This window comes from Pithys albifrons, chromosome 2, assembly GCF_047495875.1.
Source record: "Pithys albifrons albifrons isolate INPA30051 chromosome 2, PitAlb_v1, whole genome shotgun sequence".
Lineage (NCBI taxonomy): Eukaryota > Metazoa > Chordata > Aves > Passeriformes > Thamnophilidae > Pithys > Pithys albifrons.
This window is the reverse complement of record NC_092459.1, coordinates 4,724,239-4,751,223: the sequence shown is the minus strand read 5'-3', so window position 1 is coordinate 4,751,223 and position 26,985 is coordinate 4,724,239. Positions and strand designations below refer to the sequence as shown.

At 40.0% G+C, this 26,985-nt stretch overlaps 1 protein-coding gene across 5 annotated transcripts in view; it reads right to left on the bottom strand.

Moving 5' to 3' along the window:
• ITSN2 (intersectin 2) overlaps positions 1 to 26,985 on the bottom strand; it is a 93,312-nt gene that overhangs the window by 42,386 nt on the left and 23,941 nt on the right. For 4 of the 5 annotated variants that reach the window (XM_071548253.1, XM_071548252.1, XM_071548255.1 and 1 more), the window contains exons 3-16: positions 17,204 to 17,296; positions 15,371 to 15,434; positions 13,465 to 13,628; positions 11,399 to 11,596; positions 11,012 to 11,108; positions 9,117 to 9,259; positions 8,060 to 8,123; positions 5,745 to 5,882; positions 5,571 to 5,656; positions 4,315 to 4,577; positions 3,491 to 3,640; positions 3,123 to 3,263; positions 2,229 to 2,316; positions 1,483 to 1,622 (exon numbers count right to left, since the gene is read on the bottom strand). In XM_071548253.1, coding sequence (XP_071404354.1) covers positions 1,483 to 1,622; positions 2,229 to 2,316; positions 3,123 to 3,263; positions 3,491 to 3,640; positions 4,315 to 4,577; positions 5,571 to 5,656; positions 5,745 to 5,882; positions 8,060 to 8,123; positions 9,117 to 9,259; positions 11,012 to 11,108; positions 11,399 to 11,596; positions 13,465 to 13,628; positions 15,371 to 15,434; positions 17,204 to 17,296 — 1,829 coding nt within the window. The remainder of the gene's footprint in view (positions 1 to 1,482; positions 1,623 to 2,228; positions 2,317 to 3,122; positions 3,264 to 3,490; positions 3,641 to 4,314; positions 4,578 to 5,570; positions 5,657 to 5,744; positions 5,883 to 8,059; positions 8,124 to 9,116; positions 9,260 to 11,011; positions 11,109 to 11,398; positions 11,597 to 13,464; positions 13,629 to 15,370; positions 15,435 to 17,203; positions 17,297 to 26,985) is intronic. The other variant, XM_071548254.1, reaches the window with a different exon arrangement.

Below are 26,985 nucleotides of genomic sequence, written 5' to 3'. Positions count from 1 at the left end.
AAGTTAGATTTCTGACCCCAGCAGACAAAAGCAGTGTTGAAGAAAGACAGCATGTAGGTTTTAGTACTGGGTTAATCTGGAGGTTTCACAGCATTGTGTTTGCCATGTCATATGTCTGCACACTGATGCTATTTCTAGACTTTCAAACTTGGACAAGAATTCATATACCTGACTCATAGCTTAAGATGCATGGATACAGGGAGACAGCAAGAGATGGAAAAGTGAGAGAGGACACTGTTTCCATCTGAGACAGTATTTTTTTGTTGACGTTACCTTAACTAAGAAGAAAAATATCTGGGTAAAACAACTTAGTGAACACTTTATTAAGAAATATAAGAATTGGTATTTTTTAGTTTGGATTTCTAAGCAGATAGGGAAATGTTTAATATTTAAGAGGATGTAAAAGCTAGCAGAAAGAAAAACAGCCTATAAATTTTCTTTTAGAAAAACATATTTAATAGAAATTGTACAACTAAACAGAAAGGGTAAGCAGAGAAAAATTGCGAAATAATTAAAAAACCAAAAAAGCCAAAGATTAGAAAATAACCTTAAGTAAGAGGAAGAGGTTGTTGAGACAGCTTAGCAGAGACAAAAGGCACTGAAGAACAGAATCATCCATATTCTCACACTGTAAGATAAGGTAGATAAAAAGCCAATTAATCTTTGCACTGTATTTTGAAAACATATTTTAGGGAAGAGTGAATTGTGGATGCAGCCACTGAACACAGCAAGCCATGCAATAAACAAGTAACTGAAAATGCACTGTATGAAACCATTTCTAAAAATAAAAGAAATTCCTTAAGTGTTTATACATTTGTATGATTTTTTTTTTTAATTGGGAGAGTGCAGAGCGAGACCCACCATCAATTCACTACGTAGGGAAAAAGTTCCTGTCAGAGCCACTAAGAGTAAGCTGGAAAATAAAAGTTAAGTGGATGCCACCCTGTGAGAGCTGCCTGAGTTGCCTCTGAAACAAGAATGTTTTCAGGGACAGTGTTCAATATTTCTTAACTGCTACACAAATAAGTGGTCTAGGCCTACTCTTTGGATAATACCCAAGTCTGCTCCCAGGATCTTGAACAGTGTACTGTGAAAACATGTGCTCCAACAGAAGATAAATGTTCAGTGCACAACTCAAAAATAGTACCCAATACAACCTCGCACTGTAAGAACAGAATTTGAAAGTGTCTGAAAAACTTTAAGTGAAAAAGAATTCTAGAAGGCAAAAGGGGAGAGTGAGCAACAGCTGAGTCATGCAAAGCAATGATTAGCAAGAGATTTGTCTTTTAGTACATTACCAAGAGGTTTAGGTGAATTTTCAATGTACTGTTTACTCCAAGACTTTTGGTAGTTCTTATTTGACACTGGAGGTTGGGAAGAGTGTTTTTGGAAGCCTGGTGGAAGTGGCACCAATCTTTATGACTGGATGAAGAAATAAAATATAGTGCTTACAGGTATAAGATATTTAGATAACGCACATACCTTAAGCTGACTGTTAAATTCATCCATTTCAGTAAGTTTAGAAGCAGTTTCCTTCTCAAGGGCATCCAGTTGTTCCTTAAGTCTTTGGCATAATTCCTCTTTTTCTAGGGACTTCTTGTGCACTGAATTGACTCCTGTAGCTGCATAAGGAAAGACAAGCAATTTTACAAGGATTTCTCTTTTCACTAATTATTGTATTATTTTCCTAGTATACACACATTCCCATACTCTTTCCTCACACAAATTCCCTGATTTAATTTTATATTCATATACAGCACAAAAAGAGATGGCCCCAACACTAAACTGAGACATACAGGCATCATATGGAATACATACAGAATAATTTGCAATCTGGTTTTTTCAGTATCAGAGCAATTCACAGCAAGCTTCTCTAGACAGTCTCTTCCAGTGTGATTTGATGTAAAGACCTGTGTAAACTTTACATAAATGAACTCCCTTGAGTTTACACTCCCAAAAAAAGACAATGAATAATAATAATATCTGTGGGTCACATAGTCTGCATAAATAAAGTCTCAAGCAAAATCTGTGCTTTCTTGCAAAAAATGTGTTTGTTTGCTCCTCTTTTGGAATATGCAGGAAATAATGGAATGCAGATGAAACAATGGCACTAACTGAAAGGATATAAAAATGAAGGATGTGTTTAACCCCTCTGTATCCTTCAGCCTTGTTTAAGTGTTGAAGAGTCAGTAATGCAAACAGAAGAGAATTCACTTGCAGGCACTTACTCTGAGTGTTTTCAAGTTGAGCATTTTTAATCCTTTCACTTAACAACTGCTTTTCAGGAACCAAATAGATTAGTTTGTTCTGATAATCCTGTAGACATTGAAGGGAATATGACAAATTTTTAATATTGTTTATAAATCAGCAAGTAAAAATGGATGAATTTTCAAACGTAACTTCAACTCATGTTAATGAAACAAGGATGCAAGTTATCATTATGGGGTAAAGGAAAAAATTACCTCTATACTCCTAACAGAAGTAGAATTAAATTGAAAGCTTTTGACCCAAAAACATTAACACAGCTGGAAAAAAAATCTAACAAGCATGCTGAAAGTACAAATATTAACATGAGACCATTTAAGTTGACTGCCCCAAGCCTAACATAAAACAGTAACAACATGAATAGACATGCAAGAGCATTAATAAAATACAGAATAGGATGATTTATGGTAGTCAACTCATCTGAAATAATTCACCTCCTGTTAGCCAAGCCAATAAAAAAGAACAAAAGAGTAGCAAGGTAATTCAGCCTAAACATTAACTTGTTCTGAATACAGGACAACACTCCTCATAAAAATTTGAGTCTTGAGCCATAAAAGAATTCATAACTAAATACAAGTCACTATTATCAGTTCACAAAAGAACAGCTGAGGTTTTGACAACTGTTCTCCTTTAACTATCAGTTTGCTGTAGTACATATAATCATTTCTTTAATACCACATATAAGCTAAAATCCTCTGCAATGCTAGCAGCCTTGCCTATTTCCTCTCCACTATAATCCAACTGATTCCCTAACCCTAACCCTAACACTGTTCCTCCCTATGGAGATGCATTATCAACAGTACTATGGAAACACAGAATACAGTAAAGGAAAATAGGTTTAACAGAAAGTTACGTACCTCAAGCTGTTGTTGCAGTTGCTTGACTTCCATGATTCCTTGGTCATATTTCCTATCTAAAGCCTCCAGTTCAGTTTTTCTAATTTGCTTTTTGCTACGAATATCTTGCAATCTGCCTGAGATTTGCTGATGTTTGTCCGTCTAGAAAGAAACCAAAGACAGATTATACCACACAGGGCAAAAATCACTTCACTAAATCTGTGGGCAGTTCAGTTCACAATCAGTTCTTTGAAACAACCCAAAATACCTGCTTTAGACTCCTCATCCAGAACACAGTGAAACTCCTAGTGGGCCATTAATGCAGATATTAAGATTTGCATAGTTTAAAATACTGTATTTCTACACATGCAGTGAAACTCCTGCCTTACCAGAGCTTCTAATTCAAGATTAAGGCTTTTCTTTTTGGAGGTCAGCTTGACAATTTCTTCCTGTTCCCTGTTACGCTGATTAAGAAGTTCTTGGCGACGAATCCTCTCCCACTCCAATCGTCGCTGGCGCTCAAGTTCTTGCTTTGCTGCCTGTAGGAAAGTTACATTACCTTAAATTACAACAGAGATGCAGAACTCAAGAGACCATAATTTAACATAACGTGCTCTACTTCTAAACAATGTTACAGCAATGCAACATAATGTCTTTTGTAAAGTGCTTTTATGTACTTCAGCATCAAAGAAGGGAAGAAGTGATCCTGTAAGATTCCTCATATCATGTTCCCAACTCTGGATGAAGAAAAGCTCATAATTCAGGAAGTCTATATAGCTTGGAATACTGCCCAAAACCCAGCACACTGACAGATACTGCTTGTAACCTCCTCTGAGTGTTTCATGAAATAGGCAAGTCTGATGCATTGCTGAGACACCAAACAGTAGCAAATTTGTCTCAAGTTCAGTTGTCAAAATGTTATCGATTATAAATTCAGTACAACCTTGCTTGGAATACAAATCTTTGCAAAAATCCAAGAAAGTCTCATCTGTCCTAAGAAGTATCTGAAAATATTTAACCCACACCAACATTCAATTCATTTATAACAGACACAATATTTTCAGACACAAATGATGTTCTCTCTCCCAGACAATGTGCCAATAGCCGTGTGAGGAGACAGAACCAAAGGCAGAATTCAAATGCTCTGCCAAGTGGGTACTGTATGAATGTACACATTCCTTAGAGCATTTAAAGATAATTTCAAGAAAACAACCTCCCGCCTTTCTATTTCTTTCCTCCTTTCTTCTTCCCTTTGCCTTTCCAGCTCTCGTTGTCTCTCCAGCTGCCTTTCCATTTCCAGTTGTCTTTTCCGTTCCTGCTCCTGACGTTCCCTCTCTCTCCGCTCTTGTTCTTCTCTTTCTTTCTGAGCCTTTCGTTCAGCCTCTCTCTGCTGCTGCTCCAGCAGGACCTGTCGGCGCTTTTCCAGCTCCATATTTCCCCTCTCATAGTTGGCTTTCCTTTTGTCCTCAAATGTCACTGAAATAAGGAAAGGTCGTTATTTCTGTCCTGTGCAAAACACTGTTCTCAAACAGTACCTCAGCTATGCCACTAAAGATAGATACTTTTTGGCAAGCTCAGGTTGTTCAGTCATGGATGATGTCAGCACCTTGCATTTGTTAAACTATTATTTTTCTGTTCAAACCTCTAAATTTTCCTAGGTCTATTTCAATTTAAAAAAAACAAGTGTTCCAGTTTACAAATGACCACAAAAATGAATGTTAGAGGAAAGTCTCTAACTCTAAGGAAGGAAAGAGGAAAGAATGTTAAAAGAAAACATAAAAGAACAGCTTTTATAAGGTGGGAGAAGACTGTCTGCTGTTAAAAACGTTTTCCCATGAGCAAGAAACATTAAAACACTGATAAAGAGCTTAGTTTTTAAGGGTGTTCCCTGTAAGTGCTCCTGGAATTAAAATCATCAGAAACCAAGACAGGATCAAGCTCAATTACTGAACATAAGGATAAAAAGAGATACAAAGGAATGGTGTAGGCCCCCAGCAACCACCCTGCCAAAACAAGAGGCAAGTCCTGTCTCGCAGTGTGCCTGTGAGAGACCTGTGCTGGTAGCATCAGAGTCAGCAGCAGAATCTGTGTTATATGCAAATTGCATCCAGTTTTCTCAGAACTAAACCACATTGTCCACAACAAAGTAATGCCAGGAACTTTCGACTGAAAAAAATTTGCAGCAGCATGGCAGCATTTGGCCATGAAGGACTTTTTCCAAAATACATTATTAATCAGTACAATTTACCTTTCCTACAGCTAAAAATAACCCCAGTCTCTGCCTTCTCAATTCTATTAGATGTAACAGGCTGACTGTATCCACTTAACAACTTTCCTACCATCCAGTTAAAAGAGATCTAGCTCCTGAAAAGAAGCTCTCTACAGAGTTGATTGTGTCTTCTGCTTTTTAAATGTTTTTGTGCCCCTCAAAACCAGCCCTGTACATTAAGGATGTGAAACCTGCTTTACCTGGCTGTTTTTTCTGTGGCTCCTCCTCCTGCACATGCTGGTAAGAGGGCAGAGTTCCATTTATATTTTCAGTGTATTTTCCACTCCTGGAGGGGGAAAAACCCAAACCACGATTGTTAGAGAAATAGCACAGTTACGTCCAGTATCTTACATTTCACTGCCCTCAGTGATTACCTGAAAGAAGGTGGTACCAGCTCGAGGGGCAGAGTCAGTGGCAGTGGTTGCCCAGCTTTGGCCATGTCAGTGAGGTGCATGGCCAGAACAAACTCGTCAGCCTTCAGCTGCCCATCTCCATCAATGTCAGCCAGTGACCTGCAGGGTTTTAACAAAAATGCCAATTAGGACCAAACATCACAAGACCTCACAAATGACAGCTGAAACTAGTTACTGTAAAAGTAATTTTTAAAATAGAGAATTCCTGTGAAATGTTACAATAAAAATACTTAGTGTTATTAACATGAATAACTGATGAGTGGAGATACTATTTTGTTTTATAATGTACTGTTATTGAGATCACAGAAAGGTTTGGGTTGGGAGGGACCTTAAAGATCATTTAGTTCCAACTCCCCTGCCATGGACAGGGACACCTTTCACTAGGCCAGGTTGCTCAAAGCCCCATCCAACCTGCCCTTGGACATTACCAGGGATGGGACATCCACGGCTTCTCTGGGCAACCTGTTCCAGTGCCTCACCACCCTCTCAGTAAAGAATTTCATCCTAATATACAATCTAAACCTGGTCTGTTCTAGTCTGAATCCATTTCCCCTTGTCCTGTGACTCCATGCCCTTGTAAATGGTCTCTCTCCATATTTCTTGTAGGCTCCCTTCAGGTACTGGAAAGTCGCAATTATGTCATCCTGAAGCCTTCTCTTTTCCTGGCTGAACAATCCCTATTTTTTTATTAAGTTTTCCTAAAACACTCCAGAAAGGATAGCAAAGGGTAAAAGGTATCTGTTGATTTATTACATCATCAATAGAAGAGCTGGGAAGAGAATCCAGGGCTGTTCTTAACTAGCTCAAAATGCTACAAAACACTTTTTCATTTTTTTTTAAAGCAAAAGAAAGCATTATATAAAATTACATCAAATTCTATAACAGGAACTTTTGCATAGAATTCTTTTCCCCCCCTTGTGTCTCCTTGACAGTGCAGGGAAGATGTGAGCTGCCCCAGAGCACCTTGCACTGGGTAGGAAAAGGATCACCTACACCCTCTAAGGAGAAGGTGATTGTATAACCAGTTTACAAAATGTTTCCCACACAACTTGGGGGTGGTGGTGTGTGTGTGTCTGGGAAGCTGGTGAAATTGTTCCTGATGTAGGCAAGAGAGTAGAAGCCTCTATCAAAGAAACATGGAATGTATCCTTAGACTGCAATTAAGTGAAAAGCTTCACAAAATAACGCATTGAAAAGAAGAAGTAAAAGAAAAAACACCCATGAAAAACAAAAAGGAAAAAATAAACAAAAAACTCCATCACCCGCCACCCACACAGAAACCACAGTGAAAAACAAAAGCAGGAGATGATGAAATGGGATTGTTGCTATGTCCATACACTGGCAATACCCACACATAACAGCACCATTATTACAATAATTTCCATGAATACAGCACCCAGTATGAATATTAGTAATTCCTTACTTTGGGCAAACCTGAAACTTGGGCTGTTAATTCTCTCTACATGGGCACAGAGACTCCCTTGCATTGGCTACTGATACCTTCAGGTTATGCATCCAGGAGGAAAACAGACCCTACACACCTGCTTTATTCCCTCATACTCCAAAGTGGAGCTACACAACCCCACACTCCATGTTTGCCTTCCCAGCATCCAACTAAACAAGCTGAACAAACAAAAACAACATCTCAGCCTGCTGCTGCTAAAGACAAACAGAACTGTCCTGGGATGGAGGAAGAAGAAAGAGAATTCAGGAGATGTAAAGCTGTTGTGAATTCTGCTGGTCCACTAAATTTTATGTGTAACACCTAAATCATGTCCAAGGGGGTAACCTAAACTACAGTGCAGATCATTTAAGCCTTCAGACAACTGTAACCACTTCCATCACCACAATAAATGCAAGTCTTAACAAATGTGTAATGTGCAGATACATTTATGGCAACCACAGTAAAACTCAAAAATGCTGAAGGCTTATTTAATTTTTAATCTTCCTCCATATTTTAAAGCTAACAAGCTGGATTTCAGAATCTTGCTTTTGAAATTAATGAACCCTCATTTCAGCTAAACTAGTGCATCCCTGAATCAGAAACTGAAATTAGTGTCTGTTCTATTATATGGAGTTTAATAAACAGAGTGAAAAATTATGTCAAGGTATCTTTGAGAAATATAACTAATGAGCAAACTAATTTAAGTAGCAGCTTAGTTTCTGTTTATAATTTTAGATCTATGGTGTCTCTTTATCATTTCTTATTTAATAAAGCACATTTCCTCTCTTAACACTGTCAACACATTGAATGTGTAATCAGGAACTACACTCACCAAATAGTAGCCAGCTGAGTCTGTGAAAGGTTTGATTGCAGAAGGGCATTCCTTGCTTGAAATCCTTAAGTGAAAGTGTAATAGATTTTAATAAAAATAAACACTTTGCTCAAAGATTCACATGAGGCAAAAAATGGGTCACGAATTAGGGCATGTTTATTTTTTATATTAATCTAATCCACTTTCATCAGTTGGTTTTACTTCCAGGCTTAACAACACGTATTGCAACCTGAACACAATGAAGATTTAAGTATTCTTGTGACTCTTTTTCCACTCAGAGCACCTAACAGAAAAACTGACATGAAAAAGAGATTTATATGGTAATCCCCACAGCTGTTACAAAAGGACAGCTGACCTGAACCTTCAGCTACCCCACTGCAAAGCTGTCAGCTTTCTTTGGTAGCAAAGAACCATATACCTTTCTAGGCAGCTTGATGAAACCTTCAGACCCAAATCAATTGAACATAAGAATGAATTTATCTTGTTAACTTTGTGTGAAATCTTTTGAAACCACCATAATGCTGTGGTACAGCACAGATGTCACTGGAAGTCAAGAAGCAAAGACTCCCTTAAATTACTTTGTAAAAATTCCAATCAAATAAAATCCAGGTATCCAAGCAAAGACTAATGCAGATACGTAGGAGCACATGGCACAAAAATGATTGTCAGTGTCCCCCATTTTCATAAGAAAGAGTCTTGGTACAAAGAGTGATGCTTGAAAAACACCTGCTGACTTTACAGAGCTAAGTTCCACAGCCTTATGGTTCTCAGGCTCTTTTACTCAGGTATCACTGCCAAGCTCCTCTTCTTCCCTGCACCAGCTGCTGTAGCTTCCCCTGTGTATCTGGCTGCCCCAGATCTAACACAGAGCCCAAGTCAACAAACTGGTGGTTATTTCCATTTCTTGGCTGGCTGAAACATACTCCCTCCTACACAAGTCTGAACATCAACTATTACAGCTTTTATTTCATATGCAGGTCAGATCCCAAGCTGAGATTCCATACCTCTGAGAGAGAAAACACTAGTTTTTCCCATCCATACCAAACACCATACTCACCTGATAAATATCCACTCATACTTTTGTCAAGACTGTTAAATTTCTGTCTGTATTTTAATCTGGAGGCCTGAGGAACTGCCCAGTCTGAGGATGTAATCTTTGGTGAATTCCCAGCTAGTGATGCACTAGAGGAAGAATTTGAACTGTAATATAATTTCAAAACCAAACAAAACAAAAACAAAGCAAAAAAATCAAACCAACCAACCAAACATTGAAATAAAACCAAAAGAGAAAAAGAGATAAAGAAAGAGCTCTAAGTCACTTGGCTTAGTACACATTCATTGGAATATAAGATTACTTGTGGTAATATAAAACTATTTCCACAAAGTTTTATCTCTGCTAATTTGCTATAAATATTTTCATCACAAAAATGGACTTTTACTGTGAAAGTAAGGACATGTATCTATAAATAAACTCTTGAAGATCTGGTTCCTTCAGTATCACAGGCATATGCCACAAAATTCATGTTCTACCACTGCAAATAGTAGTATAGGAAACCAGAGGAAAACATCTCAACTTTGCTAGGTGTGTTTAAAGAGCTGTGAAGCTTTGGGTGCACGTCTGAGTAACTTTAAGAGGTATGCAAATGAATAACCATGAGAATAAAAATGCACCTTAAACTCATAACCAAAAGCAGCTTCTAAAGCTGTTTAAACCACCATATTCCACCTCCACCTCTTCTATCAGCGGCAATGAGAGGCTGAAGGGAGCTTTTCCAGCTCTCTCAGTTTCTGCACGATGGAATGCTTGGATACATCTATAAAACTTCCACCTGCAAGGCCCAGCATTTTCAGTGTCCCATCTTTGAAAATGAGGCAAACCCAGGTGCATCCAGGCTGCTTTGTTTAAGGTAATCCCCTACTCTGTCAAGTAAAAAACTACTTGAAGCATTATCCAAGACAATGGTGAATGCTGACAGAAGCAAAGCCTCTCCAGCACGATGCTGCATAGACATCCTCTGCATGGAATGGGACATGAGGGTGAAAATGCTGTCAACAGTAACACTGCAACACCACAGCACCAGCAAAAGGGAGCTTCTGATTAAAAAAACCCAACAAAATCAAAACAGAGAGATTCCAGGCACACGCCATGCCTGCAGTCATGTTACAGAAATGTGCTAACTTCAGGTGTATGAGGACCCCAAATCAGACATGCATCCACTCCAGGTGCCCTGTACAGGCAACAAAGAGCTGCAAGAGCCTCTGAGTCACCCCATGGAATTGAGTAGGGGTTGAGGTGCCCTCTGGACTGTCTTTTGGGAGACATCACAGGATACCTAATGGGACAGATAAGCTTAGTCTCTCACTCTGTGTGTGGCAAAGTTCTAAAATCAGTGAACCAGCTGATTACAAAGATTCATAATCTTCTATTATTCATAAAACAAATTCAACATAAATATTGATAACGAACCCTACTCTTACATGCCCCTGCTGATCACACGGTGCCCTCTATAATGAATGAGTCCATCAATGCACAAACATGGCTTTTATAACCACTTGGTAAGTTTTACTTCCATCTACTAAAGAGGTACAGCCCCTTCTTTTTCACAGCAGCATTAAGGTTGGGAAAGACCTCTAAGATCCTCAAGTCCAATCATGAACACAGCATCATCACCACATTAACCCATAAATCATGTCCTCAAGTGCCATATCCATATTTTGGCACCACTTTCTCTCATTTGAACTCCTCGCCTACTTCAGGTAAGTTTTGCCAGATTTATTAAAAATATTACTTCTTGTGCATATTAAAAAAAAATCTATTTTCACACTCGATAGGTCAAGTTAGATAACCTAATTTCAGTGGATATATTTTGAAAATAGAAATGCTATGTAAGTTTTGGAAGGTATACTACTTAAAGTGTTAAAATACAATCATTTTAAACTGAAGTTTCATACCTGCTAGATCCTAAATCAATGAGTGACTGTGCCTTCTGCATACTGGAACCACCAAACCCTCCTGCCACAGGACCTAAAGAACCAGTATGAGGCAGTGCTGAAACAAACAAACCAAACAAAAAATTAACCTGAAGAAACTGTAAAGCATAAGATAATGCTTTATAATCAACATTCAGGGCTTTGAAAGAAGAAAGGCTAATTAGTGCCTTGTTAAGATTAACCAGTTAGAACAGAATTAACAAATGTGAGCTTTGAAAAAAACCCACAATTTCTGGGTTGTTTGGTTTTTTTTAAAGCTCTCAAGCATGTATTAGCATTGCTGACTGAAATTAGCCATAGGGAAAATAAGATTCACAACTCTGAAAGCGAGTACTGGCCTGGACTTACTTGAAGAGAAAGGTACTGACAAAGGCTGCAGAAGGCTGGATGTTCCATTTGGCAACGAGGATGTACTGACAGAAGGCACCAGGGGAGCAGAGATAACCAGAGGAGGAATGGAAGTCATGGAGGCCAAAGACATGGGAGCTAATGGTGTGATCGTAGACATGGACGTTGGCATGGAGAGATTTGGCATACTACCCATTCCTAGAGTAAAATCCAATAATTCATGATTTAATATTGCAGAGGCTTCAGCAAGAAACTGGGTCCCTTACGCTAAGCAGAAACTACACAAAGCAACCTGTGTCTGGAATGCAGTGAGTTAAAATAGATGTTCATGTGTAATGTTGACCTTTTCTCTAAACTTAGATGAGACAGCTCACAGAAGAAAATATATTGGAGAATGTGAATTGAAAAAGTCTTTATGAGCAACTTCATTCTCAGAGTAGATTTAGTTGGTATTTCACAACAGAGTAAGATCTAGTTTTCTATAACTGCAGCTATAACTAGTTCCTCAACAAACCTTTCCCCATCCGGCCCCTGAGAGAGAATTACAACACACCTTAAAAGCTGTGACAATGCCCTATGGGGAAAAGCCAACACTGTTTCTGAACTAAGTCTCCTCCAATCATCAGCCTTGGAAGAATCCATATGGGTGAAAAGTCCTTCCTTAGGGGCCAATGCTTAGCAAAGGGTTTCCTAAAGGCAATGGCCCAAGGCAAATAAGAGCACTTGAATTACTGGCAGAATCTTGTGGAAGACAACAGTATGCTGGTGAGATGATCCTTCCCCTGTACTCTGCGTTGGTGAGGCCACACCTTGAGTATTGTGTTCAGTTCTGGGCCCCTCAGTTCAGAAAGGATATTGAGGTGCTGGAGCAAGTCCAGAGAAGAGCAACAAGGCTGGTGAAGGGACTGGAGCACAAGCCCTATGGGGAGAGGCTGAGGGAGCTGCGGTTGTTTAGCCTGGAGAAGAGGAGGCTCAGAGGTGACCTCATCACTGTCTAGAACTACCTGAAGGGAAGTTCTGGCCAGGTGGGGCTGGTCTCTTCTCCCAGGCACTCAGCAATAGGACAAGGGGGCACGATGGGCTTAAGCTCTGCCAGGGGAAATTTAAGTTGGATATCAGAAAAAAATTCTTTCCAGAGAGGGTGCTCAGGCATTGGAATGGGCTGCCCAGAGAGGTGGTGGATTCACCATCCCTAGAGATTTTTAAACGCAGATTGGACGTGGCACTGAGTGCCATGATCTGGTAAATTGACTGGAGTTGGACCAAGGGTTGGACTCGATGGTCTTGGAGGTCTTTTCCAACCCAATCGATTCTATGATTCTATGATTCTATTCTATGATGGGAAGTTAGCAGGAGGTAACTGTATGCCAACCACAGCTCTCCATAAGTGCATGCCCTTGTAAGCAAACACACAAGATTCAGTGAAGGGCAGGCATTTTAAATCATGTATGTAATTAATATATGCATACATTTAATTTCAGCACAGAAGTATGCATTCATTTGGTAATCCAGTTGAAGTCATTGTGGATATTTTGTTCTACACAACAATAAAATAGCAACCATGCACTGAATCCCAAAACACTGTCAGAAAACAAAAAAAAAGTTAAAGTAATTCTGTTCAGTTAATCATTTAACTAGAATAGACAACCTGAATAATTTTGAAAAAAAATATGTAAAATAACTGTTCTACCAAAACTTTGACCTTTGACTGAATTTGACTTTAAAAAACCCAAGTATAAATAGATGAATGAGTAGGAGGGAGACAAAAAAAGACCAAGAGTGCAAAATAGGAGCTTGCAAGTCAGATGGCAGATGTGAATGGCCTTTTTGCACCTCGTGTCAAAACTGAACAGAAGGTTTTTCCTTCTTATTAAACATCTTCATAGAATTAAACTATCAAAAATATCAAAAAAGCAACTTGACGAAATTCCTAAATCAGAGAATCATTATGGTTTTTTTCACTGATTTGCTGAACTTTTGTGGTCACATTATTGCCTTTATTTGGCTACACTTTAACTGTGGGTTTTTTACCTCTGAACACTAAGTAATTATATATTCATAAGTACCAAAGCGAGCTGACATTAATGGCGAAAACACTGGAGCTTGTTTCATGACAGGAGGGAGAACTGCAGGCAACTGCTGTCCTTGCAGTGTCAGCTTGATGAGTTTCATGGCTATGGAGAACTCCTGTTGATCCATTTTTCCATCCTTGTTCAGGTCTGATAGCGTCCTTAGAAACAAAATAAAATAAAATTAGAAAAGCCCACCAGGAAGAAATGTGAATTCTTTAATCAACTGGAAGCTTTTTTATCAGATTTATTTACTGGTTTTGTAGAAGAAAACAAGAAATTTATTGTGACCATTTGTAGATATTCTAGTTTTGGCAACATTCATCACCTCAGAAGTTTGACTACCCACTTTTTAGTCTTCTGCAGAGTTCAGTTTTAAATACTTATTCCTGAGGAAGCAGGAAAACATTTGGAAAAGCAGAAGTCCCCTGCCCCAAGGATATACTTGTTGCCTTCACCTCAAGCCTCTGCTATGCGTTTTTCTATGCTACTAATCAGAATAATTATTTTAAATTAATGCCTGGTAATGTAAGGAATTAATGCAAGAATCTGCAAACAGGATGCAGAAACCTGCTGAAGGCACTTTCATATACCACTATGAAAACTTCACTAATTCACAAACAGTACTGTGAAGTTTTGTAAACCTGATATCCAGAGTCTTCCTTTGACACTTTTCCAAATGAGCTTAAATACAACAGGAAATATATGCAATAGTGCATACATAACCACAAAATTTCTGGACAGACAGATAACATGAAATATTATTAACACTTAAGCATGCAAGGACCAAGTTCAGGAATATAAATAAAACTAGGAAGGAAAAAAAATAAAGCAGAAAATGTTAAGCTACATTTCCCCTTTCACTCTGTTATTATTCAGTAGAACACACCAAGGCCATGCAGAAAAATTTCCTTGTCTTCTTTTCTAGGCATTTAAATGTCTGGTTTAGTGGTGAACACGGCGGTGGTGCTGGCTTGATGGTTGAACCTGCTGACTCTAAAAGCCTTTTCTAACCTTAACAATCATATGTGTCTGAAGAAAAAAACTAACTTGCATTTTGTTAAGTTTCAAATAGTCTTTTGCAAGTGAATTGTTCTATGAACTTTTTAGCACGTTACGTCTTGGTAAGAGCCAAGTACCCCAAAATGAACATGGGATTCTGCTGGAGATCAAGGAGTTACAAAGAAGAAAACGTCTGTTTCAAGTGTTGCAATTACCATGCAAGGAACAGCACTTTTCCCATTTCCTGTATTACAGCATTGCTTGCTATCTCACAGGGTATTACAACTGCTCTTCTAGTAACCTTTTCTTTGGGTTTGGATTTTTTTCTTCTCTTCTGCTTTCAGTGTATACTCCACTCCCAGTTTAGTAGTACTTCATTTTCCCCACACTTTATGTTATTGCCATTTTTCAGTGGCTACTAGTATTTCAAACATCATCCAGTTTGGTATCTCCAGCAATTCATTAATCCATTATTGACATATTTTCCATATCCCTATTTAAAGTGTTATTTTTTTCAACCTCTTTTTCCATATTATTATTTAAAATATAAAGACCAGGCTTAACAATGACTATTTTGGCAGTCCAACAGGCACTTCCCTCTATTAAATTCACAATTTATCATCACTTTTTGTTTCAAGCACTTTCAGTTTAAAGGGGCTGTGTTCAATATGATCTAATTTGAATTAATATCATAAGAAGGATTTAAAAATGCTACTTTTTAATTAAGTGTTGGTATGCATTTGGGCTGAATCCCTCCTCTAAATTCAGTAAAATTAAAACACTAACACTTCTACCTTGACTGCTGAAAGCCTCTGTGAGACAACACAACACACCAGAGACAGGAGAGGTACAGCCTTCAAGTACTATCTTTAAAGAGAAAAACAAACAGTAAATGCCTTACCATATTTCAGCAAGGACTGAAGATGGTAATCCTGACTGCAAAAAAAAGGTACGTGCTTGATCACCTACGACAAACAAGAAAGAAAGAGCCTTTTACACCAGACACAAGATTTTCAGAAGAGCTTAGCACTCTCTTGGGGGATCAGGTTTTCAAAAGGAATCAGCACACTGGATGCCAAGTTTTCCAGGGTTGTTTTCCCAGCTTTTAACACTGGTGACAGTGATTGTCAGGTACCCAAGTATCCTGTAATCCCCAGTCTTCTCTCTGAGAAGTGATTTCTGATAAGCTATGAAAGCTTTAATGGGTCACAAATCAACAGTTGTCAGCAGTTTAAAAGATGCAAGACTTGAAGTAAAAATGACTGAAAATTTAGTCCTGCTTCAATTACTTTTATATAAAAGGATGAGCATGCTATTTCTTTCCTTCTCCTCTATTCCATCTAATTTGAGACAGTATTTTCTCTCCAGAAAAACTAGGAAAACACCATGTTCTAAATAATATTCTGTTCTGTTAGAGAACACCCACTATTTCAGTATTTCAGGAAGGGAATGGGAACTGTTGTGCAATCCCATACCAAGTTTCACATCGACTGGTACTGATCATGCTGTAAACAAACAGGACAGGCACAGTTGGTGTTTATGATTCCCTAAGGGTGAATTACAGATGCTTAAAGCTAAGACTTCAGGTTATTCTTTCAGCTCTCTCTTCCCTTATATTTATATACAGCCCTTTACTTCAAGCACTTGCCAAATAAGTAATGAAACCTCAGATGTACGTGCAGGTAAGAGCTCACATGTGGCCTAAAGGTAATCCCCAGGCCTGCCTATTTTTCAGCTGTAGGTAAACACCAACCTCCCGGTGCTGTCACACAGCAAGAAGATGCGCATGTTCCAAGTAGAGCATTCCCACTCTTCAGTCCTTTCCAGTCCCAAAAGAGGAAAAGCACAGGCAACTAGACAGGGCATTAGCAAACAGCTGGGCAGGGAGGAGGAATCAGGACTGGTCTGCCCACACACAAAGAACAGGGAATTCTTGAATTCACAGTATCATAGAATTGATTGGGTTGGAAAAGACCTCCGAGATCATCAAGTCCAACCCTTGGTCCAACTCCAGTTTATTTACCAGATCATGGCACTCAGTGCCACGTCCAATCTCATAGAATCATTAAGTCCTCTTTACCAATGAACTTGAGTCTTTTCTTGATATCACAAGCAGATTCTTACACTTAAAATCTGCAAATTCTGAGGTGCATAGCAATATGACCCCGTTGTTGCAGCAGCTGAACACAACTGGAACTGATAGCAGGGCAGTGCAAAATGCCATCAGAGTACCCAGAACCTGCTGAAGGCCCAACGGGGAATAAATTCCAAGCAGTTGCTAACCAGGAAGAGCTGTCAGTATCTCTCTCCCTGCCTCCTCCTCTGAAACAAAGATATCTAACAGCACAGTATTCCCTAACACTGCTCAGACAGAGGAGAGCCACTTCTGGTGTCTCTGGTGTCACTTGCCACAATAGCTACTGTAAGTGCTCCTTGGCAGCCTCCCATCTAAGCACAGATTTTGCCTGATGCTGTTTGGTTTCTGAAACTCAACAGAATGACAGCACACAGCTGGCAGCTGCAGGAGTGACAGGGTTAATGGAACAGAGCTCCCGTGCCAGACTTCAGCGGAGAGTTTGTAAAGTTCACTAATAACCTGTGGCTGTTTGCCTGAAGAATATGGTTATTAGTCACACAACAAAGGGCTAGAAATAGGATGCAGCTCTCAAACTGTTTTACAAAGATAGGTCTGTGTACACAAAAGTTAATGTGTAATGCAGAGCCTCAGACCCACCTGTAATGAAGCCTCCCGTGGGTTTCAGGCTATCAAATTGCTTGTCATGCTTGGCCCGCTCTTCGGAGGTGATGGCCCATATGTTTGGACCTCCTGAAAACAAACAAACAAAATCCCCGGTGAACAACGTTTAAAAAATTGAGGGAGTCACTTGCAAAACAAAAGCCTGGCTTCTCAAGAGACAAAGTTAGATGTAGACACACCCAGCCCCTACCAGTTTGGCAAGGGGGTTATGAAACACAAACCTGCTCCCCAGATGTGCAAGCGGAGCTGAGACAATCCCTCGGTCACATTGCTTTACCCTCGGCTTTCAAACAAGCTCTGTCGTCCTTCAAAGCTGGTGCAAAGCAGTTTCCTGTCGCTGCTGATTGTTTGAACCCCGGGCAGGATGCACATGTCTCACCATACCCTGTGTGAACCAAATACTCCCCTGGTTCACCGACAAACAAATGACATTCAGTGTCACTCGGGTTCTCGAGCAGAGGGAGAACACCCTCCAGCTGCCAAGGAGGTTTGTGATGGTCTTGCCAATACTCTAAAAACAAAATTGGTGCTAACAAAAATGTGTTGGGTTTGTCTGACAAGGGAGTGACATTCTTTGTTGGGGTTTTTTTTTTCAACTTCACATTTTTCAACACTTCACAAGGTATAAAATATTGCAGCTTCAGAGCAGCAAAGAGGAATCACAGGGAATAATCGTGTTTACAGAGCGGTGCTGGTAATACCAGGCAGAACCAGAGTGACTTTTACAAATGCTCCAACCTGCTGCATAAAGGTCAGGGGGTGTGTCCTTTGCAGGAAAAGCAGTTAGAAATAATTTGGCTTGGGTTTTAAGTAGGAGGAAGTTTTAGTCAGGAAGTTCTTGACAAATATTTAATTTTTCAAATCAATGAATGCAAGAAGTAGCCAAGATTCTGAATGGAAGCCCTCAAAACAGCATTAAAAGGTTATTACATCTCTAAAATTACCTTCTCCTGAGCATTACTACTTCCAAAAAACTGTTAATCTGTTAAATTATTTGTATCGCTCACAAAAGACAATCAAGATCTCAACAACTTGCCTTAAACCCCACAGCACTTTGAAAGGAAGTTACTATAAAATGCTTCCTTTTTTCCTACATAAACTTCACATCAAAGCTTTAAACCCAAAAAATTTCCAGAACTTTTCGCACTGTTTTTCAAAGAATAATAACAAGGTGAAGGGACTGCAAGCTGACATATTGCCAATATAGACACAGTAATGATGTCAATCATCTCTCATCTGTCTTCATCCATATAAGCAGAGACATAGTCCAAAAAAGACTTAATGTCTTCTCTTAAGAAGGTCCTGTTAAAACTGTCATTCTCCTGGCCTGTGTACAGATTTAACTCTTTACCCCTGTTCCTTAGTCAGGAAATCAAAGGGTTAAAAAGAGCCCAAACAAATCAGAAACTCACTGGGGAGATAAATGACAAAAAACATGTGAGGCCATTAGAATTCAACCTCTATGTACTTGAATTTGGAGCTTTGCTTCCTCCTCTTGAGGATATACCAATTTTTTACTGTGGCTTCAGTTAAAGGGTCTTCTTGCAGGTTGCTGTGAAATTGCACCTCAAAACCCGCCCCTTCTCTCTTCTGATTAAATGAGTATAAATAAATCTAGAATAGTTACTGATGATAAAGTGAAATAAACCCAAATCAGATGCCTGTAAGTCAATGGGGCAGTGAGAGTACTGCTGTACTACACAAATGAGGACAACTTGTGCCCAATGACAAAAATTAGAGCATCACTCAGATCTCTTTAAAGTGTTAATTTTAAGATACAAGTGGAAATTGCACGATGTGGTTATGCCTATAGACATTATCTGGAGAAGATGAAGAAATGCTCCTAAAGCTGCCAGCAGCAACTTCAGAGAACTAGATCATTGTTTTCATTTATGGAAAATAAAAAAATTCTTCTTTACATCTAGTTTAAATATACCATCTTTTAGTTTAAAACCATCATCTCTTCTCCTATCACAACAGGTCCCACTAAAATGTTTGTTCCCATCTTTCCTATAGGGCCCCTTTAAGTACTGAAAAGCCACAAAAAGGTCTCCCCGGAGCCTTCTCCTCTCCAAGCTGAAAATCCCAAAGTTTCTGACAAGTATAAATTTCATTTTAAAAAAACTTTGACTACAACTACATTATTATATAAACATTATGACATAAACAACCTTGTACAGTCCTTGTGAGTCAGTGCAAGCAGGTACTGTCATGGGAAGGTGATAACTACAAACATACATCATCAAAAGAATATTGTGAGAATGTTCCAGGGAACTGAATTTATCCAACCTGCTAAAATTTATTTTCAAAATTAAGAATTTCAGATTGTCACTTCCCCAAGGGAGAGAGACTGAAAATCTTTTTTCTGGTGACTAATTCCATAAAGATATGCTCTCTGCTTCTTTTTTATAGGCATGGAAGAAAACAATGCAGTAAAAACTAAAATGCACAGCAGACATCCCCCCCATGTAATTTGATTGTTTTACTTAAAAGCAGATATATAAAAGTATTTTTATGTTATAAATGTAAATATTTGTGGCAGGAATTAGGACCTAGAGAACAGCCTACCTTCAAATCAGCACAGCTCTCCCAGTCTGACAATGAGATTTTTGGGGCTTGTCTATAACTGAACAAGTCCCAGAAAAGTAAGTTTTTCCCTAACATCACCTAAGAGAGTTTGCCATCTGCAGCCTGAAGTAGAACAGGTCCTTATTGTAGGAATACAGGTTAATAACTGTTGGACAATTAAAGTATTTGTTTAAAATAATAAAATAGGGATCCAGTTAGGGCAGTCAAACCCCACCCACACTTCTTATTTAAAGGATTCACTGTTTTTTCCAACTCCTGGCCCACAAAAACAAGATAAAAAGCACAACACAAGAGGGAAAGTTAAAGCACTACAAGCCCCTATTTTTAGCTTAAGCAGGTGCTCATGACTCTTTTGATGTTACCATTTGGTGATACCATTAAGAAAAGTAAAATTGGTGTAAAGAAAGCATCATTCCTCAAAATACTGAGCAAAAATACCACACCAGTCTAGCTGAAACACTTGGAATAACAAGATTCACAAGGTCTTGGCAATTCCACAAAGTACATCATGACACCATTCTCCAGAGTAACTGTCGGGTTTGCAACCAGTACAACCAAACCCATGAAATAAAGACTTGCACAGACAAAATCAGTCTGAAACTCAGTTCTCCCATGTGATCACCATCAAAACATGCTACATACGCTGTGACTGCTTCCCAAAACTACCACAAGTTGTAAAAGTGGACACTCAGCACAACTGCTGAAAAAACCTACACTGCCTGGGTTACCCACAACCAACTTTTGGGCACAGGAAAGGAAGAAAACTCCTTTTCTTGGAAGGCAAAGATACAGGAAGAGTCAAACAAACATCTGCTACTCAAATTGTATCATCTAAAGTTATCTGGCTTAGCTCAACACTTTTTTGCACTAACATGCCTTCAGTCACAGGGTTGAGAAACATCTTGCCCATAAACCAGATTCAACTAATTTTGCCCAGAGACATTGCTGTTCTTCTTCCTTCCTCACAGTCCCAGTCCTTACTCACGGCCAGTCATGCATGAATCACAAACCCAAGTGCAGGTGTCTCCTCTTCAGACACCTCCCTGACCACTGGCAGGAATCTCCTTGATGGAGCAGAGGTGAACCTTTGGCTCTCCAGAGATTCTGAGCTGGCACCAAGCAGGGGTGAGCTACAACACTTTCATAAATCAGTTCTGCATAAATTGAAATACAGTTGCTACTACATGCTCTCATGAGAGGCTTTGTGCAATAAACAAATAGTACATTACTACTTTTCTGACTTAGTTTAAATTTCCTGGACATTTTTAAGAGATAAATCATTTTCCCCAGAAGTAGCTGGGGAAATTTTGGAGTGGAAAAACAGCACCATCTTTCTGACAAGATGATATGTCATAAAATCATTATTCTTCTAAAGAGGTTACTTTACAATCTCACAACTTACTGCATGAAGCAAGACCCACCTGGATAAGCAAACACTGTATTTGAATACACTGCATTTTCAGGAATCAAAACTCAAGAAATTATGAACTTGGGAGATTTTCCCCACAGAGACTTTCCCCAGAACAGAGTAACTATTGTCTTCACTTGCTTTTTCTGTTTATGAAAAAAACACATCTACATTATAGAATCATAGAATCACAGAATCATAGAATCATAGAATCAATTGGGTTGGAAAAGACCTCCAAGATCATCGAGTCCAACCCTTGGTCCAACTCCAGTCCATTTACCAGATCATGGCACTCAGTGCCACATCCAATCTGTGTTTAAAAATATCTAGGGATGGTGAATCCACCACCTCTCTGGGCAGCCCATTCCAATGCCTGAGCACCCTCTCTGGAAAGAATTTTTTTCTGATATCCAACTTAAATTTCCCCTGGCAGAGCTTGAGCCCATCGTGCCCCCTTGTTCTATTGCTGAGTGCCTGGGAGAAGAGACCAACCCCCACCTGGCCAGAACTTCCCTTCAGGTAGTTCTAGACAGTGCTGAGGTCACCTCTGAGCCTCCTCTTCTCCAGGCTAAACACCCCCAGCTCCCTCCGCCTCTCCCCATAGGGCTTGTGCTCCAGTCCCTTCACCAGCCTTGTTGCTCTTCTCTGGACTCGCTCCAGCACCTCAATATCCTTTCTGAACTGAGGGGCCCAGAACTGAACACAGTACTCAAGGTGTAACACTTTGGAAGGCAGAGGTCAAACTATCTTTCCTAGAGAAGGATGATACTTTCAGAGAAGACTGCATAAAAGTTAGGATTGGAAACTGTTCTTGAGACCCAACACAGGAAACCTGGACTCATGATCCCAGAAACGTCTCCACAGGTTCCCTATTCCAAAACAGAAAACTAACAGTGAAAACTCCTTTACTTTCCCACTCCGCAACTTTACAACAGAGTTCAAAGTCACATGTGGAATTACCCACACAGAAAGTCCATCGGAGGCTCATCACGACTTTCATGTACTGTCAAGACTTCTCTAAAGGTGACAAAACACACACTGACCTCACCTTCATGTAACAGGTTATTCTGTAATTCAGTGTGTTAGCACTCAGTTTTATAGTGTTGGAAACAAGTGACTATGCTGGGGATTTAAGTGACACTTTCTCTTCCTTTAAGTTCACTTTAAAGAAAAGACATCTCTCTACGAGAGAGTACGGGGGTCTGCTTATGGCAGGATCACAGCATTTGGTAGGAAAGTTCCAGAAATACCATCACAAGGCTGCATCAGACAGGTAATCTTCTGCACAAAATAAAGGACTTGCTTTGATGGGCTGCCAACATTAGAAACAGAAACATACACCATTTTTTTACTTAAAATAGTAAGTCAACACCAGAAAAGAGGGGAGAAAAGAAAGTGCAGTCCTAGAAGAAAAGCAAATAGACTTGAAAGCATTCTGTAAGACCTCTGGCACTGCTTAGTACTCCCTGTAGGCAACAGGTGGCTGCAGCAAGAGCAGCAGTATTAGTGATAAGGATAGAGACAACTCTTCACTTGTGGAAAACCATAAGACATTTCTTACATTCTCCAAAGAATTGTGTTTGTTTTTCACTTACAGGCATGCCTGGGTTTTTTTTCTAATAAAAGCTCCACTCCTCTGACATACAAAGTTAATTAACTCCACAGAGATTATAAACCTAAATTGGAAGAGCATTCCTTGTACACATAAGTCACGAGGATGACTGATAATACCACCACCTCTTTAACCATCCAGAAAACTAGCATGAAGCTTCATAATGACCCTAAATATTTATCCCTGTGTTTAAAGTCGGAAATTTCAGCACAGACATGCAGCAACGTGCCTCAAGCTGTACAAGGGGTTTTCCTTAATGCAACCAGTAATCGCATTACAGTCTCCATTAGGAGCCTCCAGAGAGTTGTTTGGCTTAGGACATACTGGGATAAATCTAATAATTCCAGTTTTTCTGTGTTTGTTGATAAGTTTACCACAGAATTATTTATTACAGATTAGATTTAACACTCCCAACTGAGATGTTGAATCAGATTTCTGATTTTTTCTCAGCAGTGAGTAAACACTGCAGGACTCTAAAAATATACAGAACATTTTACCATCAGTCTGAATCTGAGATTTCTTACCAGTGTTAATGCTATTTTCAATATTTGCCTCCCTCCTTCATTGTTGATTCTTTGCAAAAAAGACAGGAGAAAAATACTGACCAATAATCAGCATTTTTTCTTATTTAGGTGTGCTAATGTGTTATGTGGTGGCTTTGAGTCCACCCCAAAGCATCACCTGCCCTTCCCTGAGTATTGCACCTGCTATTCCCAGCCCCTGCTCCCAGGCCATGGCACAAGCCACATGCAATCTCCTTTCACAATGCATACACTAATTCCCAGACTATTTGCCCTACCAGACATGCTTCACAGAGGTTCTCAGCATATTAAGCAACTGACAGAAGAAAAGGGTATGTCTATACTTAAGTCCAGTAACTTCTTTTAATGTGCACACAGTTAAGAGGAAACACTTGTAGCTAATGCACATTAAACACAGGGAAACATGTTTCTCCTTCAATTTTGTACTGTCATTAAACTTACAAGAATTGTGCCCACTCATGCCAAGAGAATTTTTAAAGATTTTCAAACATGTCTGGTGTGTTACCCAACCATGGCCTGAACAAGTGTCCCCTCTCCTGGATTAAGAGCTGGCTGGAGGGTCGGGTCCAGAGGGTGCTGGTGAACGGAGCTGCATCCAGCTGACAGCCGGTCACCAGTGGTGTTCCCCAGGGGTCTGTGTTGGGTCCAGTCCTGTTTAACATCTTTATTGATGATTTAGATGTGGGGATTGAGTCCATCATCAGCAAATTTGCTGATGACACCAAGCTGGGAGGGAGTGTCGACCTGCTGGAAGGCAGGAGGGCTCTGCAGAGGGATCTGGATAGACTTGAGAGATGGGCTGATTCCAATGGGATGAAGTTCAATAAGGCCAAGTGCAGGTCCTGCACTTTGGCCACAACAACCCCCTGCAGCGCTACAGGCTGGGCACAGAGTGGCTGGAGAGCAGCCAGGTAGAAAGGGACCTTGGAGTACTAATTGACAGGAAGCTCACCAGGAGCCAACAGTGTGCCCAGGTGGCCAAGAAGGCCAATGGGATCCTGTCCTGTATCAAAAATAGCGTGGCCAGCAGGCCCAGGGCAGTGACCCTTCCCCTGTACTCTGCATTGGTGAGGCCACACCTTGAGTGTTGTGTTCAGTTCTGGGCCCCTCAGTTCAGAAAGGATATTGAGGTGCTGGAGCGGGGCCAGAGAAGAGCAACAAGGCTGGTGAAGGGACTGGAGCACAAGCCCTATGGGGAGAGGCTGAGGGTGCTGGGGTTGTTTAGCCTGGAGAAGAGGAGGCTCAGAGGTGACCTCAGCACTGTCTAGAACTACCTGAAGGGAAGTTATAGTCAGGTGGGGGCTGGTCTCTTCTCCCAGGCACTCAGCAATAGGACAAGGGGGCACGATGGGCTCAAGCTCTGCCAGGGGAAATTTAAGTTGGAGATCAGAAAAAAATTCTTTCCAGAGCGAGTAATCAGGCATTGGAATGGGCTGCCCAGAGAGGGGGTGGATTCACCATCCCTAGAGATGTTTAAACGCAGATTGGCCGTGGCACTGAGTGCCATGATCTGGTAAAGGGACTGGAGTTGGACCAAGGGTTAGACTCGATGATCTCGGAGGTCTTTTCCAACCCAATCAATTCCATGATTCTATAACTGGTTATCTGTAGACAGGCTGTTAAACAGCATCAGGCAAGGGCAGAGCTAACACAGATTTGGCCAATAAATGTTTGCTTAACTGAAGAGCACACATACAGAAATGTGGACAAAGCAGTAGCCACACTGTATTTTAGGGTGCAAATCATAATGTCCAGGATTTCCAGATATTTTGGTATACAGCAGTTCACTGAAATCAAATATTGGGCTCATTTGAACTATCCACCTACTCCTACAAGACATGATGCACAATTCTGCCTGATGGCATCACCACTGGCACCTCCCCACATGGATACACAAAATTCATAGAAGAAAACATTAAAATTTCTGTGCTATGCAATGATCTCAATGTGGAAACATAATCCTTGCTTTTAGAAGAGTATAATCCCTAAAACAATTTAGAGATATATAATAGTCTAATCCATGTTAACAGTATAAATCTACTTTTTTTCTGAATTCTACAGCACACTTTGCTATTTCAAAGACCTTAAACTATCAGTTTATAACAACAGGATATTATTGCTATACTTTAAAAAAATCACAGGAACTTTTAGCTCATTATGGCTATCCATTTTCAGAAGATTCTTTTTAATTAAATTATTGCCAACTCCACTGAAACATAAAACAACACACCAAGGAAGGAAAACATTTTAAAAAAAAACACCAAAAAAATCCCAAAAGAACAAAAACACACACACACAAAACACAACAACAAAATACATACAAAAAACAAACCAAAAAAGCAAAACACAGACATAACATTACTTGAAGATGCACAGACAAAAAAAATTGTTTTTCTAGTTCCTGTAATGTAAAAAACACATTAGAAAATGTATATAAACATGACAGTACTCTGAACTGCACATGGACATGCTACCTTTTACTCTAATTTTCTGTAGAACTTGTGAGAATTCATTCAATAGGATTTTTTTCTAAGTTTTAATGAAGGAGTTTTCTATTTCTTATCAAAAAGTTAAAACTACTGTGACAGGCAATGTAGGTAAATTTCTGTTTTCTTCTTGAAAGTTAGTTAACTTCTCCTTTTCTTACAAAGTAGCTGACATACAGAGTTGGCTTAACCTAAGCCTTCTCCACATCTAGATTCAATACCAGCAATTAACAGGAAAGTATTTTCTGCCTAATTCTGGAGAAACAATGACAGTGAAACCACCTGTAGTTGCTGAGTTACTAACACTGATGCAGCACTGAGACAACCCCCTTCTTCTATTCCACAACACAGCTCTGTCTGTGCCCAGAATCACAGAACCAGAGGATCATTAAGGTCAGAAAAGACCCATAAAGATCACTAAGCCCAACCATTAACCCTGCACTGCCAAGTCCACCACTAAACCAGCTCCCCCAGTGCCACATCTATGGCCTTCTAAATACCTGCAGGGATGGTGACCCCACCACTGCCCTGGTCACTGTGCCCCAATGACTGACAACCCCTTCCATAGAATCATAGAATGGATTGGGTTGGAAAAGACCTCCAAGATCATCGAGTCCAACCCTTGGTCCAACTCCAGTCCATTTACCAGATCGTGGCACTCAGTGCCACGGCCAATCTGCGTTTAAAAATCTCTAGGGATGGTGAATCCACCACCTCTCTGGGTAGCCCATTCCAATGCCTGATTACTCTCTCTGCAAAGAATTTTTTTCTGATATCCAACTTAAATTTCCCCTGGCAGAGCTTAAGCCCATCGTGCCCCCTTGTCCTATTGCTGGGTGCCTGGGAGAAGAGACCAGCCCCCACCTGGCTAGAACTTCCCTTCAGGTAGTTCTAGACAGTGCTGAGGTCACCTCTGAGCCTCCTCTTCTCCAGGCTAAACAACCCCAGCTCCCTCAGCCTCTCCCCATAGGGCTTGTGCTCCAGTCCCTTCACCAGCCTTGTTGCTCTTCTCTGGACTGTTCCGAATATCCAATCTAAAACTTCCCTGGTGCAACCTGAGGCTGGTTGCTCTTGTCCTATCACTTGTTACTTCTGAGAAGAGACTGACCCCCACCTGGCTA